The sequence below is a fragment of the Balaenoptera musculus genome, chromosome 11 (genome assembly GCF_009873245.2).
Source record: "Balaenoptera musculus isolate JJ_BM4_2016_0621 chromosome 11, mBalMus1.pri.v3, whole genome shotgun sequence".
NCBI classification, from domain to species: domain Eukaryota; kingdom Metazoa; phylum Chordata; class Mammalia; order Artiodactyla; family Balaenopteridae; genus Balaenoptera; species Balaenoptera musculus.
The window spans coordinates 64,763,937-64,780,580 of record NC_045795.1 but is presented as its reverse complement, the minus strand read 5'-3'; the positions used below and the strand labels follow the sequence as shown (position 1 = coordinate 64,780,580).

General features: G+C 39.4%; 1 protein-coding gene across 1 annotated transcript in view; it reads left to right on the top strand.

Annotated features, from left to right (window-relative positions):
• Positions 1 to 16,644, top strand: part of PRKAR2A (protein kinase cAMP-dependent type II regulatory subunit alpha) — a 78,587-nt gene that overhangs the window by 21,626 nt on the left and 40,317 nt on the right. Inside the window, exon 2 of the mRNA XM_036868387.1 lies at positions 14,588 to 14,623. Coding sequence (XP_036724282.1) covers positions 14,588 to 14,623 — 36 coding nt within the window. The remainder of the gene's footprint in view (positions 1 to 14,587; positions 14,624 to 16,644) is intronic.

Genomic DNA, 16,644 nt, shown 5'->3' with positions numbered 1-16,644 from the left:
CTTCTGGCACACAGTAGGTATTTAATAAAAACACATTCAGCAAATATATACTGAAAATCTGTCCTGTGCTAAGCATTGGGAATACACTGGTAAGTAGAAACAGACTTAACTCCTTCCCTTGGGAAGAGCTCACAGTCCTGTAGGGGACACCAACATCAACCAAATAATCACTCAGATTGTTCTAGCATTGTACCTGTGGCTTCACTGCTTTGAAGGAAAGGCACTTTGTTTCCTCAGAGCCTGTAATAGGCATCTGAGCTCACCAGGTAGGTCAAATATGGCTTCCCTGAGAGAAGTGACTACTCTCTCAATTCCAAAGTTTGAAATAGGAGCTAACTAAGCAAAGTGGTGAGAAAAGCATTCTAAGACAAGCCCTTGAAGTGAGAGGGAACTTGGTGAGGAGACCAGTGTGGCGGCCAGAATGCAGAGAGTAAGGAGAGCATGATCAGAGTTTTGTCCTTATCTGAAGACCAGTGAGAAGGCCACTGAATAATTTTACGTCATGGGGTGTGAGTAATGAGGATTATGGTTAGAAAAGATCATTCTAGCAGCTAGGTAGAAAAGGGATTTGGAGAGGGCTAGAGCTGGTACAGGTAATTTATTAAGAGGCTATTACTATAATTGAGGCTTGAGATGATGTTTGCCTGAGTTGAAGGGGGTGGGTGTTGAAGATGGATTCAGGGCTCATGTAGAAGGTAAGATGATGGCCAGGTCTTAGGGATGGATTGGATATGGGGTATGTGGAGAGAGAACTATCAAAGAAGACACCTATATTTTTTGGCCTATGCATTTGAATGGACAGCAGTGCTCTTTATTAAGATAAAGAACATGAGAAAGCCTTCAGCTTTGGGAAGATGGGAAGATCGTGAGCTTGATAGTGGATATATGAGTTTGAGGTCTCCTGAGTTAAGCAGGAGATGACAAGTGGGCCATCTAATATTCTCATCTAGAGCTCGCTGAAGAGATCTAGGCCAGAGGTATGAGGGTGGGTCGTTACTTGAAGCTATAGGTACGAATGAAATCTTCCAGAGTGAGAGAACAGAGTGAGAAGCAGAGGGCCTCTGACTGACAGACACTTCGAGGACCCTAGTTTTAAAGGACAGGCATAGGAGAGTGAACCTACAAGGGAAAGAGGAAACCTGCAAGGGGAAGGGGAAGGTGCATGTTGTAAATGAATGAAAGCATGAAAATTAGACAATATGCAGAACACTTCTATTGTACAAATCTGAAACTCTATACCCGTTAAACAACAACTTCCCTCTCCACCCCCCACCCCCACCTTCTGGTAACCACCATTCTACTTTCAGTTTCTATACATTAAATTTTTTTTTTACTGTCAAAAAAGAAGTTTGAGAAATATTGGTCCTAGGATATCAGCAACACATTCCCTACTCCAACTCAAACATCTGTGTGCCTACTGTGTGTCAGGCCACTGTACTGATTCCAAGGCCACTGTAGAGATTCCAAGATGAGGTAGACATGACCACTACTTTTGAGAAGCTCCCCTTCTACCTGGGAACAAAGACCAACAAAGCAAGTGCTGTTTGCCAGGCACAGAAAGACAAGAATATTTTTGTAGACTGGTTTAAAGAAGAAGCAAGGGCACAGAAACCTCAGATTATAAAATCTGTAGCTTGGTGAGGCAGGAAGTGGCAGGCATTAAGATTAGCAAAGTGAAATAAAATTCAGATTGTGAAAAGTCCTGGAAAGAAATATTTTGGACCTTATGCAGAGACAATGGCAAGCTGTCAGAGATTTTATTTATCAGGGGAGTGATGTAGTTAGTAGTCTATACTTGGAAGATTTCCAGAGCTGCATGGAAGCTACATGGGGTGCTTGCTGGGGGTGTTCTTTTAAAGAGGCTAGAGGAGGCATAGAGAGTAGACACAGATTTCAGGAGCAGGCTCAGCAAGTCTTCGTGCCCAATTGAATGTGTGTGTGTGTGGTAGGGGGTGGGAAGGGTAATGCGGTGAAGCGGAGGGAGAAGGTAGAGACGAACTTTGGTGGTGATGGTGACAGGGAGACCTTGTACAGATTTGGCCTCAACGATTCAAGTGCAAACCCCCAGAGGCAACTAGAAGTAGAAGTCTGGAGCTCAGGAACAAGGTAGGACTATTTAAATAGATTTGAGTGTGTGTGTGTGTGTTTGTGTGTGTGTGTGTGTATGTGTGTGTGTGTGTAGGAACAGAATGACATTGCTACAAAAGTTGTGCAGAAAAGATGGCCCAAGAAGGAAGCCTGAGGCTTCCAGAAAGGAACCAGAAAGGTGTGAGGAGACATGGAAAATGTTTGGCCAAGACAGTGGAAAGGAGAATTTCAAAAGTAGGGCTATTCCACAATGTTAGGTGTCAGGGAGATCCAATAGAATGGGGAAGGGACAGAGGGTGACAGTGAGCTGCCAGCCGCCCAGGGAGTGAGGAGCATGGCCCAGCTGCATCTGGTGCCTGAGTTCTACTCAAGAGAAAGCTTTATTTATTATCCAGTGGATGCCTCCACAGTGCTTTACCAAACAAACTGCCTATACCATTAAGAAAATTTATTTCTGAATTTGCTGATCTCAAAAGCTTAGAAATGTCTGTTTATTTTGTATCTTTTATAAAGTTAAAGTCTCACTATGCAAAGAGTTACCATCTTTTTCATGTTACTTAGTTTCTACAGGTGGTCAGCATTGATACTTTTTAGACTTCTCTCCTTGCCTGAAGAAAATAAGAATGACCCAACTTTTCCTGCTTTTTTTTGGAGTCGGCTTCCTTTAGTTTAGATCATTAAATGTGTTATAGTTTCACCCCACAAGAAGCAAGATATCAACCATAAAAGTGGCAAAAGTGGTAGAAACAGTTATAAAATAGTTAATACTTTAAAAAAGCTCATTCCATGTAAATTTTTTTCTATTAAATGAAAAAGAAATGAAGCTGGTCATTGGTGATAAGGTTTTTCAAGAAAAAAGGTTAAATAGAGCATGTCTATAAAAAGATAGACCACATCTCGTCTGACTCCATTTTTGGTCAGCGTCACTAGCCTCAGAACTTTCTTTATTCTCCATCTCAGTGGTATCCAAGCCAAAAGTTGGTTGTCCTTTACCCTCACTTTAGTTTTTCACTTATTCACCAAGAAGGTTTGGGAATCAACCCAATTAAATTTTAGTGTTTAGGGAGCATGTTTGTTGATCTTATATAGAAATTCTACATAATAGAACATTTGATTAGCCAGAACAAATTGAACAAGATAGATGAGAGTACTAAGGTGCCTTTCTGCTTTCACATAATCTTCAACTGCCCAATTTAATATAATAAAGAACCTTTTTTTTTTTTTAAAGTACTCTTTTCATATCAGAACATTTTAAACCCCACATTTGTTTATTTATTTATTTTTGGCTGTGTTGGGTCTTCGTTTCTGTGCGAGGGCTCTCTCTAGTTGTGTCAAGCGGGGGCCACTCTTCATCGCGGTGCACGGGCCTCTCACTATCGCAGCCTCTCTTGTTGCGGAGCACAGGCTCCAGACGCGCAGGCTCAGTAGTTGTGGCTCACGGGCCTAGTTGCTCCACAGCATGTGGGATCTTCCCACACCAGGGCTCGAACCCGCGTCCCCTGCATTAGCAGGCAGACTCTCAACCACTGCGCCACAAGGGAAGCCCCAATAAAGAATCTTTTATCTAATTAAACCTTCTTTAGATTTTTTTTTTTCCAAAAGCTGTTTCCCTAAGCACTTGTCTTCATTAGAGGTATTTGGGGATGGTGGGAGAGAGGGAGATAGATTCAGAGAAGTAGATCACCATTATACTAAAAATGGCATGTAGAATCAAATTTGACTGTGTTGGGCTTCAGGTTTATAAATTGGGTCTTAAAAATTACCTGTATCTCAGATTTTGCTCTGTAGCTCTAAATAACTTGCACACTAACTCTAGCCATCAAGGAATGGAAAGAAATGGTAGCGAAGCACAAGCTAATGAACCAGTTGAACAGCTAGTGATTTTTATTATGATGAGTTACGTTTTCTTGTTAGGTGGTGGGTTTTGTCACATCTGTTATAACAGATCCTTTGAAGAACAAAGGTCCAAGGCCAGCAAGGGAACAATGATCGTGAAGTCCAGACTGGCTTACTGATCATGGACTTGAGAATTGTTTTTCAACATCAGGTCACAGAGGGGCAGACTTGATTTTTTAAGATGATAGTGAATAAAATCCTGTTAGCTCTTCAAAAATAAGGATTTTTAGCAGTAATAAATAAAACAGTTTACATCAGTCATTAGAAATGCAAATCAAAACCATGGTGAGATATTACTTTATACCCACTTATTATTATAATAAAAAAGACATAATAACAAGTGTTGACTTGGATGTGGAAGAACTGGAACCCACATACACTGCTGGTAGGAATGGAAAACAGTCTGGTAGTTACTCAAAAAGCTAAGTATGGAGTTACTGTATGACCTACCAATTTCACTCCTAGGTGTATACCCAAGAGAAATGAAAACATATATCTACGTAAAATGTGTACACACGAATGTTCATAGTAGCGTTATTCTTAATAGCCAAAAAGTGGAAAAAACCCAAATGTCCACCAGATGATGAATGGATAAACGAATGTGGTATAGCCATACAATGGAATAATATTTGACAACAAAAAGAAATGAAGTACTGATAGGTGCTACAAAAGGCCAGTTGTATTCTACTTATATGAAATGTCCAGAATAGGCAAATCTATAGAGACAGTAAGTTATTGGTTGCCTAGGGCTAAGGGGGGGGAATGGGGAGTGAGTGCTGATGGGTATGGGGTTTCTTTTTGGGGTGACGAAAAAAATCTAAAATTGATTGTAGTAATGGAGACACAATTCTTTGCATATACTAAAAACCATTGAATTGTACACTTTAAATGGTAAACTATGTGGTATGTGAATTATATCTCTATAAATCTGTTATGTTAAGAAAAATAAAACTATTTTATTTTTTTCTCCTCCTGTCTAGCTATTGCAGCCCCAGGCCCCCCCTGAGAGGTTAAGCTATGGCCAAGTACAGTTATGGTTACTTCTGTTTTTCTTTATATTGACTCAGTCTTTGTACTTAAAATTAATTTAAGTGAAAAAAAAGTTGTAAAAAAAACTGTTAATGCTGACCTTAGAAAAGTACTCAGTTTTGGACCTGGTTTATCAGTAAATTTTGATTAGTTTGTAAGTACTAATATTTGATAAACTGAGTTAGCCTCAGAAATTTTTCAGTTAAGATTCCAGATGCAAATTCCTAATGGGGGCTTTTAACTTCATTTTAAAAGACATTTTAGGCATTTCAAGAAAGAAGGTGCTTTCTCAAAGTTGCACGAATGTGAGTGTTACCCAGTTACCCTGCTAGCATCCCCAGGGTGATTTTAGATGTTGTCCTTCCATAGCTACCTGTATGGCTAAGAGCATGGGCTGTAAAGCTAAGACTGTCTGCCACCCTGTCTGGTTTCACCTTTGTTAGCAGAGTGAGTTATTTAACCTTTCTTGCCGTAAATTCTTTATCTAAGTAGTACCTCATAAGGTTTGTATGAGAATTAAGTGACTTATAACCATAAAGTGTTTAGGGCAGATCCTGGCACATAAATGTTATATGTTGTTATTCCATCTCCACATTTTCTAGCATTCTTTGTCATCTGGATCGGCAGAATTTCCTTTTGGCTTCTGAATTTACTAAGATTAGGTTTGTCATATATATAGCCGAAGAAAATGAAAACACTAATTTGAAAAGATATATGCACCCCAACGTTCACAGCAGCATTCTTTACAATAGCCAAGATATGGAAGCAACCTAAGTGTCCATCAACAGAAGACTAGATAAAGAAGATGTAGTGTATATACATACACACACACACACACACGGTGGAATATTGGCCATAAAAAAGAATAAAATTTTGCTATTTGCAACAACATGGATGGACCTGGAAGGTATTATGCTTAATGAAATAAGTCAGACAGAGAAAGGCAAATACTGTATGTTTTCACTTATATGTGGAATCTAAAAAATAAAACAAATAAATAAAAATAACAAACAGAAACAGACTCACAGATATAGAGAGCTAGTGATTACCAGTGGGGAGAGGGGCAAGATAGGGGAAGGGAATTAAGAGGTACAAAATACTAGGTATAAAGTAAATAAGACATGAGGATGTAATGTATAGCACAGGGAATATAGCTAATGTTTTATAATAACTTTAAATGGAGTATAATCTATATAAATATTGAATCATCATGTTATATGCCTGAAACTAATATAATATTATAAATCAACTATACTTCAATTTTAAAAAGATTAAGTTTGTCTGTGAGTGGCAGAAAATCCAAAATAATAGCACTTAAAGGAAGCCTAAAGTTCAGGGCCAGTAGGACAGGGAACTTCATGAAGTTGTCAGGGGTCCAGGTCATCCTATCCTGCTACTTTGCAAGCCTATTTCTACTCTTTTCTAGAGTTGAAAGACAAAAGGTAATTAAAACACATAGAATTAGTAGTGTAACTGTGTTATTTGAAAATATAAAGTAAATCTCAGGATAAACAGCCCAAAGAGTTGCTGCATTTGCCTCTGGGGAGCAGGAATTGTGAGTAGGGAGAGATGGATTACAAGACTGCTGCATTTTGTTGATGTTGTTTTCTTAGTTATAGCCTTATAGTACTGATTGGCTTTTAAATTTGTGATATGTAAAAGTTTGATTAAAGACAAAATTCTAGAAAATTAGAGTTATTTCATATAGTGCTTGTGCAAATTTTTTTTCACATAACAATATATTTTGAAGGTCTCCCTGGCAGTTCATATAGGTCTGTTGCACCCTAAATTTTAACGGCTGCATAGAGGTTTGTACTCTGACTATACCAGTTGTTTCCTTAACTTCTTTTTCTAGACAACTTTTATTCTCATTTTTTTTTCTATTACATACAATACTATAGTGATTATGTGATATATATATATACATATAAAACATATTCCTAGAAGTGGAATTATTACTGGGTCAAAGACAGTTCACAGTTAAAATTTTGACAGAAACTGCCAGATTTTCTTCCAAAATTTTAAGATCACTCTGATAACTGTGTGGAGAATAGATTGATGTGGAACAAGATGGGCCTTGGGAAGACAAGTTTGGAGGCTGTTGCTATCATCCCAGCGAGAAATGGTGCACTTCAGGCTAGGGTAACAGTGGATATGGAGAAAGGTAGACTGATTCAAGAAATAAAGTGGATGGGAGAACAGATGGAATTATTAATGAAGTAGATGTGAGTAATGAAAGAAAGGAGGGAGTCAGGATGATTCAGATAGACCAGTGACATCAATTAGAGTCTTCATGTCAGATGAAACCTACTTGCCATGGCCAGATTAGATGAATTTGTAGATACTTTGCAACTCTGACATTGTATGATTTTGGTATCCATGACAGCACCCTTATTTATAGATTGAATGATACACATATTGAATACTTTGTGTTTTATAATTGTAGGTATATAATTTTATTTGATTTTTTTTTATTGTGCAAACATTGAGTTTATCCCTAAACTGCATAGATTTTAATCTTCTGTAAATCTCTGGCCAGTGTGCTTCCTTCCTCCACCAGCTGCAGTCAGAGTGATCTTTATAAAATCCAGTCTGCGATGACTCCCTTCGCTCCAGTTTCTTCATATTGTAACAGAAGTGCTGTGTCCATAGCTGATCCACTCACAGGGAACATTTCCAAGTGGTTCTGTTCCATTCCACCTTGTTTGGGGGTGTCCAAGCCCCCATCCTCTCTCCAGTGGTCTTATAGGTCTTCTGGACTGTGGGAAAGTAGAGGGCCCCCAGGTTGGGAATCAGTGGAGCAAGAAGATAGGTAGGTATTCTATACTGGAGGACTTTCCTGACACTCCCTATTATTGGGGTAGGTAATCCTTTCTTTTCTCTTCTTCCAGTTAATACTTCATCTCTCATTAAGTCTTGGTCATTATTCTCCAGATTTTCCCTTCTGGTTTTGCAGTCACATCCAAGGAACTCTTTATCAGGTACTTAAATCTTTGTTCCTGCTCTTCTCCCGCAGCTGGAGGAAAAAGAAAATACGTAGAAATAACTAGTTTATTACTTCTGAATATTGCCCTGCCACAGCATGACTTCCAAAATAGGCCTTGCTCACCTCTTCACCTTCATCTCTGTGCTGTTTTGCCACATTGCTCATGCCATATCATACTTCTTTCATTTCCTGAAATCATAGGTTCACTCAACTCCATCCCAACCGTGCTTAGACCTTACTTTGTAGACCCAGACCTTCCTTCACTTTCTCTACATACTCTTCTTATGTGCTCACAGAGCACTCTATACTTGCCTTTGTAGTAGTATATATCACATGTTATGATTATGATATGATTATTTTGGGTCACTGGTTAGCTAGCTCCTGAGATCTTTGTGCACAGGAGCCATATGTGAATCACTTTTATTTCCCCACTGGTAGCACAGTGCCTGTCCTAGAAGGGCTCAGTAATTATTTGTTGAATGAATAAATATGTATTTGGCACCAGCCAATATTGAATGATTTTTATTTAGTTCAAGGATAGAGGAAATAATCAATATAGAATAACAATGTAGAGGAAAGTTGTGATTTTAGAAGAGGCTACTTTATTTTTCTAACAAGTAAGTATGTTTTATTCAGAAACATAAGCATGATCTATGGAAACTAATAATAGGAAACCAGTTAGGTCTTCCCTGGTGGCGCAGTGGTTAAGAATCCACCTGCTAATGCAGGGGACATGGGTTCAAGCCCTGGTCTGGGAAGATCCCACATGCCGCGAAGCAACTAAGCCTGTGCGCCACAACTACTGAGCCTGCACTCTAGAGCCCACGAGCCACAACTACTGAGCCCGTGTGCCACAGCTACTGAAGTCCGTGCACCTGTAGCCTGTGCTCCGCAACAAGAGAAGCCACTGCAATGAGAAGTTCACGCTCTGCAACGAAGAGTAGCCCCCGCTCGCAGCAACCAGAGAAAGCCCGCAAGCAGCAACGAAGACCCAATGCAGCCAAAAATAAATGAATTAATTAATTTAAAAAAATAGGAAACCAGTTAATATAATTCATCATAATAGGTAAAGTAAAAAATCATGTTATCATTTCTATAGATAACTAAAAATACTATTTAGTAAAATTCAAAAATTCCTGGCTAAATTTGGAAGATATCCTTTAACTACTGGTATACAATTGATAACAGATTTACTACAATAAGAGGCTACTTTAATAATAGTTGGAAGCCAGGTTGCAAAAGCCTCAAAAAAAAGAATGGTCCACTCACAAAACAGCTCATTTGGGAAGCTTGGTGTTGGAAGGAAGTAGGTATGTGAATTATATAACTAGAGGCCTTAGCAGGGTCAGATAGGAGTTTTCTGTAGGTAGATAGTGGGAAGATGGATATCAACTGTTGGACAGACTAGAGAAAAGGCTCAATGGGATGGGCCTCATTATCAGCACATGGTCACATGTACCAGCAGAAACTACCACACCAAGGCAAACACACCATTGGAGCTTTTGCTTTAAACTTTGATGACCGTGTACCTAGTTTAACCAGCACAAGATTCTACAGAATGAAAAAGTGAAGAAAGAATAGCAGCAAATCAGAACTACAATGGGATATCACCTCACACCAGTCAGAATGGCCATGATCAAAAAATCTACAAACAATAAATGCTGGAGAGGGTGTGGAGAAAAGGGAACTCTCCTACACTTGGTGGGAGATGTAAATTGATACAGCCACTATGGAAAACAGTATGGAGGTTCCTTAAAGAACTAAAAATAGAGCTACCATATGGCCCAACAATCCCACTACTGGGCATATAACCAGAGAAAACCATAATTCAAAAAAACACATGCACCCCAGTGTTCATAGCAGCACTATTTACAATAGCCAGGACATGGAAGCAACCTACACGTCCATCGACAGAGGAATGGATAAAGATGTGGTTCATATATACAATGGAATATTACTCAGCCATAGAAAGGAATGAAATTGGGTCATTTGTAGGACGTGGATGGACCTAGAGACTGTCATACAGAGTGAAGTAAGTCAGAAAGAGAAAAGCAAATATCATATAATAACATATATGTGAAATCTAGAAAAATGGTATAGATGATCTTATTTGCAAGGCAGAAACAGAGACACAGACGTAGAGAACAAATGTATGGATACCAAGGGGGAAAGGGTTGGGGTGGGAGGAATTGGGAGACTAGGATTGACACATATACATTATTGATACTATGTATAAAATAGACAACTGATGGGAACATACTGTATAGCACAGGGAACTCTACCTAATGCACTGTGGTAACCTAAATGGGAGGGAAGTCCAAAAGGGAGGGGATATCTGTATGTGTATGGCTGATTCATTTTGTTGTGCAGTGGAGGCTAACACAACATTGTAAAGCAACCATACTCCAATAAAAATTAATAATAAATAAATAAATAAATTTTAAAAATAAAAAAAAATTTAAAAAGAAAGAATAGTAGCATTCTTTCCCTCTTCTGACCCATAGAGAAAGCAGAATGAATTTGTGTGTGAAATCATGGTGGATTTTTTTTGTCTTCTCTGTTTTCCTTCCCTTCCCTTCTCTGTCTTTTTTCTTAATTGTGAACCAACGAGTCCCATAGTTTATTGATTGGGTCTCAGAACCCTAAATGGGTTACTCGGCACTTTTCTTGGACTTTTCTTGTATCATTGAGTGTTCCTCCTTTGACACCCTGCTTCTCCCTCATCTATGTTTCCAGGCACCCTGGGACATTTACACTCTCCAAAAACTTTCTTGCCCTTGGGGCTTTCGTCAAGCTATTTCATCTGCCCAGAGATGCACTTTCACCCCCGCCTATGGAGGCCCAGCACAATTGCCACCCATTGGTGGCAGCCCTTTCTGGCAATCCGTTTGTTGTGATTAACGACTCTAATGGGCCTGCCCTAACAGCTGCCTTGTAGTCCACTTTTGAGATTTACTGTGCTGTGCTATGTTTTACTATGCTGAGGTCCTCCAAACACAAGGCCCTCATTAATGCCCTGCTTCTGTTATTTGCCTCTGTACATAGCTGGTGCTGCTAACATCCTACCAGCCCAGCTTTAAGTTGAGTGTGCCTATTTGCCACAGCAGTTGTAGAATCTTGAGTCCTGAGCTTTGCCCTGCCCTAGCTGTGCTTGGATTATGTTCTCCGGGTTTGGTTTGGTTTGGTTTTAATATTTATTTATTTGGTTGCGCCAGGTCTTAGTTGTGGCAGGTGGGCTCCTTTGTTGTGGCTTGCCGGATCCTTAGTTGCAGCTTGAGGACTCCTTAGTTGCGGCACGTGGGCTCCTTAGTTGTGGCTTGCCGGATCCTTACTTGTGGCATATGAACTCTTAGTTGCGGCATGCATGTGGGATCTAGTTCCCTGACCAGGGATCGAACCCGGGTCCCCTGCATTGGGAGGGCGGAGTCTTAACCACTGCGCCACTAGGGAAGTCCCTGTTCTCCAGGTTTTTATGCCGTATCCTACCATGTTCATAGTGAAGATTCTATTTTCTTGTCCATCATGTTTCAGTTTAAAATAGGAGAGACTTTGGGAAATGTTTTCAACTTCTCCAGCATGTTCTTAATATTCACCACATAAAATATTCTACCTGCTCAAAGAACCATGTTTTAATTTCAGGGTATGTCAGCATTTATGAGTTCATTTAATCAGGAATAATGACTTTTAGTTTCCACTGAGATTGCATTTGTTAATATTTTTGAGGCACATGTTTTCAGATCAGGTAACCTAAATTTTAAGTCTTCCTATTCCCTATGTATTTGTTTATAATAGAAAAGGAGAGCATTTTAGGCACTGTTTTCTGCTGGAAGATTTTCTCATACTTATACTGGTTGAATACTTTGACCCACATAAACTCTGATGTGCTCTGTTTTGGGCTATTTAAGCAGTGGTGAAATTACAATAGATGGTCTCTGTCTGCTGTAGTCATTAATTACATTCTCTGTGCCTTGGCATTGTATCTTGCTCCAACTGCAGCTGTTTCCTCTAGCCCTATAAAAGCTTATAAGATGTGTAATAATTTAAAATGAAATAACACATAGATTTATCAGGCAGCATGTTTGTGTTTTTAATTACATTTTACACTGCAAGTCACTTTTTTTTTTAAAGTACTTTTGAACTCTTTCACAGAGGGAGTGCTTTAGGAATTTAAAAAATCATTTTGTCTTTTTTGCATGACATATGAAAGTATTGATTTTAAGTTTGCATTTTAAAATTTTGATTCCTTCTTTTATGTCTTTGTTTTAAACACACTGTTCTTTCTTTATGATAGTTCTATAATCTTGATATCTAACCCTTTGTTTGAAGTATCCCCTGATAGCACCCATACTAAATTGTTTCACTGTGTACTTTATAATTTTAGGTTGTATACTAATGTTTGATGGGGTTTTAATTATGGAAATTTCATGAGGCCTGGGTTGAGGGCTTATGCTGGTGTACATTTCATCCGTCTAACTGAGTGACAAGCACATGTGTTTCAAATGATCAAAGGAAACTCTCCTACATCTCTCAAGCTAGAATGCAAGCTCCATGAAATCAGGGATCTTTGTTTTGTTTACTAATGTCTCCCAAATTGTCTACTGTAGTGCATGGCATGTACTAGGTACTCTACCTATATTTGTTGAACTGAATCACTTCCTTTCCTGGTGGATGGATTAATTTTGACTAATCCACTTTTTATTGAGGAAGTAGTGACAGACTATTGTAGGTACTTTCAGGAATGCTGGGGTTTTCTTTTGACTATTTGCCTATTTGTTCCAGTAACATGACTTTGACCCTGTGCTGCACAAAAAGATAATCCTAATCCTATTAAGATGAATGAGCATTTGCCTCCTTCCTGGGTCTATGTTTGTTTCAGAGACCTTGCATTAGAGTTTGGCTCTCTGAGCCGTCTTCAATTTGTTTTTCACTAATCCTCAAATTTCTGTTTTTTTGGAGCGTTATAAGGCATATTTTATATATTTTTAAAATAAAATTAATCAGATTAATGTTTGAAGGTAAAAAAACCCCACCTTGTTTATTTTTTTAAATAAATTTATTTATTTTTGGCTGCATTGGGTCTTCGTTGCTGCTTGCGGGCTTTCTCTAGTTGCAGCGAGCGGGGGCTGCCCTTCATTGCGGTGTGCAGGCTTCTCATTGTGGTGGCTTCTCTTGTTGCGGAGCACGGGCTCTAGGCGCGTGGGCTTCAGTAGTTGTGGCTCACAGGCTGCATGGGCTTAGTTGCTCCGCGGCATGTGGGATCTTCCCTGACCATGGCTCGAACCCGTGTCCCCTGCATTGGCAGGCAGATTCTTAACCGCTGCGCCATCAGGGAAGTCCCTCCACCTTGTTTAAATGATATAGTTCAGTGGTAAGAATTTAGAAAACCATCAAACATAAGGAATGATAGGTGAAAAGTAGGAAAAATTAGCAAAAAAACTTTTTTTTGTTTGTTTTAACCTAAAAACGTGATCAATTTTTCTGATTAATACAGTGACCGTGGGTGGAGAAAACCCACCTGTATTGAGGGAGAGTATAACTTCATGGTTAATTTTTTATTTTAGTGTAATACTCATTAAATTATTTTATTTTTTAAAAAATATTTATTTTTTAATTTATTTGGTTGCACCAGGTCTTAGTTGCAGCAGGCGGGCTCCTTAGTTGCAGCTCACCAGCTCCTTAGTTGTGGCATGTGGGCTCCTTAGTTGTGGCATGCGGGCATGCAAACTCCTAGTTGCGGCATGCATGTGGGATCTGGTTCCCTGACCAGGGATCAAACCTGGGCCCCCTGCATTGGGAACGAGGAGTCTTATCCACTGCACCACCAAGGAAGTCCCTCATTAAGTTATTTTATAGAGTTATTTATTTATGGCTATGTTGGGTCTTCGTTTCTGTGCGAGGGCCCTCCCCAGCCGCGGCAAGAGGGGGCCACCCGCCATCGCGTTGCGCGGGTCTCCCACCACCGCGGCCCCTCCTGCCGCGGAGCACGGCTCCAGGCTCCAGGCTCCAGGCTCCAGGCTCCAGGCTCCAGGCTCCAGGCTCCAGACGCGCAGGCCCAGCAATCGTGGCCCACGGGCCCAGTCGCTCCGCGGCATGCGGGATCCTCCCAGGCCAGGGCTCGAACCCCCGTCCCCTGCATCGGCAGGCAGACACTCAACCACTGCGCCACCAGGGAAGCCCCAAGTTATTTTAAAATGAAATGTAAATGCAGGTCTAGCAGGTCTTGGGATTATCTTTAAAAGAAGAAAATTTAACTATTTGATATCATAAAATTACCAGTAAATTTAGTAGACTTCTTATTCATTTGCTGTGATACAAATTAGGTGGAACTTGTATGTGAACAGAAATAAAATTGCCACCCACGTTGAAGTTATAAAGAGCTTGTTTTCAAAGACATATATTATTCTTTATATTGTCTTTATGTGATCATGTTGAACCACTGTCTCTGGTTGATTATGGAAGAATATGAATTGATCCACCACTTGGTATTCAGGTTCCTAGTTCTGTTGTCAAACATCTTTGCAAAAAAGGAGGATAAAGATGGGGTCATGTGATATAATGATGACTAAACATTGCTTCTTTGTTTTGCAGTTCCAGTTCCTAACAGATTTGATCGGCGAGTATCAGGTATGTGTTCTTTTTCATAGCATACTACTGAAATGCTATTTTAAGATGGGATTATCGTAAATAAAAATAAAGTGATCTTTTTAATAAAAAGGTAAGTTGATAGCATTATAGAACATTATAAAAATTACCTGTGGTTCCTTCATTCTGTTTCATTTTAAGTTCTGAGTATATATGTACTTATTTTTATATTACTATAATCAGTTTGTCTCATTTGTGTCATTAATATTTTTCCACGTTCATAATTATGGCTTCTAAAAACAACTTTTCATATTACTACTTCTGGCATTCTATATTATGCTTGCCATTAGCTTCTTGCTTACATTGTTGAGCCACTTAAATTACTTCCTCAGTAATAGTGCTGGAAGTAGCATTCTCTGGTCAGAGACTGAGTGTTGCCTTGCCTTTTTCTGTGTATTGCTTACTAGAGATAGTCTACAAAATAGGCTACAGGGAGAAAGACACCCTGCAAAGACCTCTTTTCCACCACCATCTCACTAACATAGGCAGTGCCTACTCCTTTCATTTATTTTTTTAATATATTTTTATATTGTTGACTTACAAACATACTCCTTTAATTTAGATGTAAGATATACCTCAAATTGTTTTATTTGGGATTCCTTTGATTATTAACCAAAAATGAACATTTTCCAAATATGGGAAATCTATTTTATTTTCTTGTATGGGACTAGTTTGATGATATTTTTCCCTTTTATCTTTTGTGGTCTAGATTATTTTTTGTAAGTGTGAATAAATTTCTATCATGATTTTTATTTTTTAATTTATTTATTGATTTATTTATTTAGTTTTGGCTATGTTGGGTCTTCGTTGCTGTGTGTGGGCTTTCTCTAGTTGCGGAGAGCGGGGGCTACTCTTTATTGCGGTGCGCAGGCTTCTCATTGCGGTGGCTTCTCTTGTTGCGGAGCACGGGCTCTAGGTGTGCAGGCATCAGTAGTTGTGGCACGAGGGCTCAGTAGTTGTGGCTCACGGGTTCTAGAGCTCAGGCTCAGTAGTTGTGGCACGTGGGCTTAGTTGCTCCACGGTGTGTGGGATCTTCCTGGCCCAGGGCTCAAACCCATGTCCCCTGCATTGGCAGGCAGATTCTTAACGACTGCGCCACCAGGGAAGCCCCTATCATGATCTTTAACCTTTTGAAATTTTTAATACAAAATTTTCCAGGTTGGTGTGCTACTTATTTTAATTTTGCTGTTTTTTATTGACTCAAAAATTTTGATCTGTGACTGGTACCTTGAACACTACCTGGCACAGAGCAAGTACTCAGTAAATATTTATTGACTATGTACATCTCTTTTTTTTTTTCATGATTATTCCTAAGCTGAGAAGGTCCCCATTTTTTCATAGAGCTGATAAATATGTTTTCTGAAAGTTTTTCTTATAATAAGATGCTTGACTTTTGGATACATGTAGAGTTTATTTGATTGTACAGTTGGGATGTTTATGTGTTTCAAAATTGCTATGCAAGCTGTATGTGTCACATCATTCTTTCATATCCCCTTGTTCTGGGAAGGTTTCTTGACTTTAAATTGTCATATGACCTAACATCTGGTAAGGCTCAGAATCTCTTTCCTATCCCTCAGTCATTTTCTTTGAGAAAATCTGCTCATTTATGTTTTCAGAAAGTTTTTGGTAAGGTTGTACACCAAAGTTTGTTGAAAGGAGTTTGAAGAATGTGCTGTTACTTATAGAAAGTCATTTACAGAGACGGGACTTCCCTGGTGGTCCAGTGGTTAGGACTCTGCACTTCCATTGCAGGGGGCACGGGTTCGATCCTTAGTTGGGGGGGTCCCAACATCCCGTGAGGTGCAGTCAAAAAAGAAAAAAAAAAGCCTTACAGAGAGGAAATAGAATAGAAACTGAGGCTAGTATGAGACCCATGAGCTACTATCTCCCGTTTCTGTTCATCCCTGCACCCCTTTTTACCCAAAGATTAGTAATAGCTCTTGACATCTGTAGGGCAGGCCTGGGGAATGGAGAGTGCAGTGACATCTCCTCCAGAGGTCACA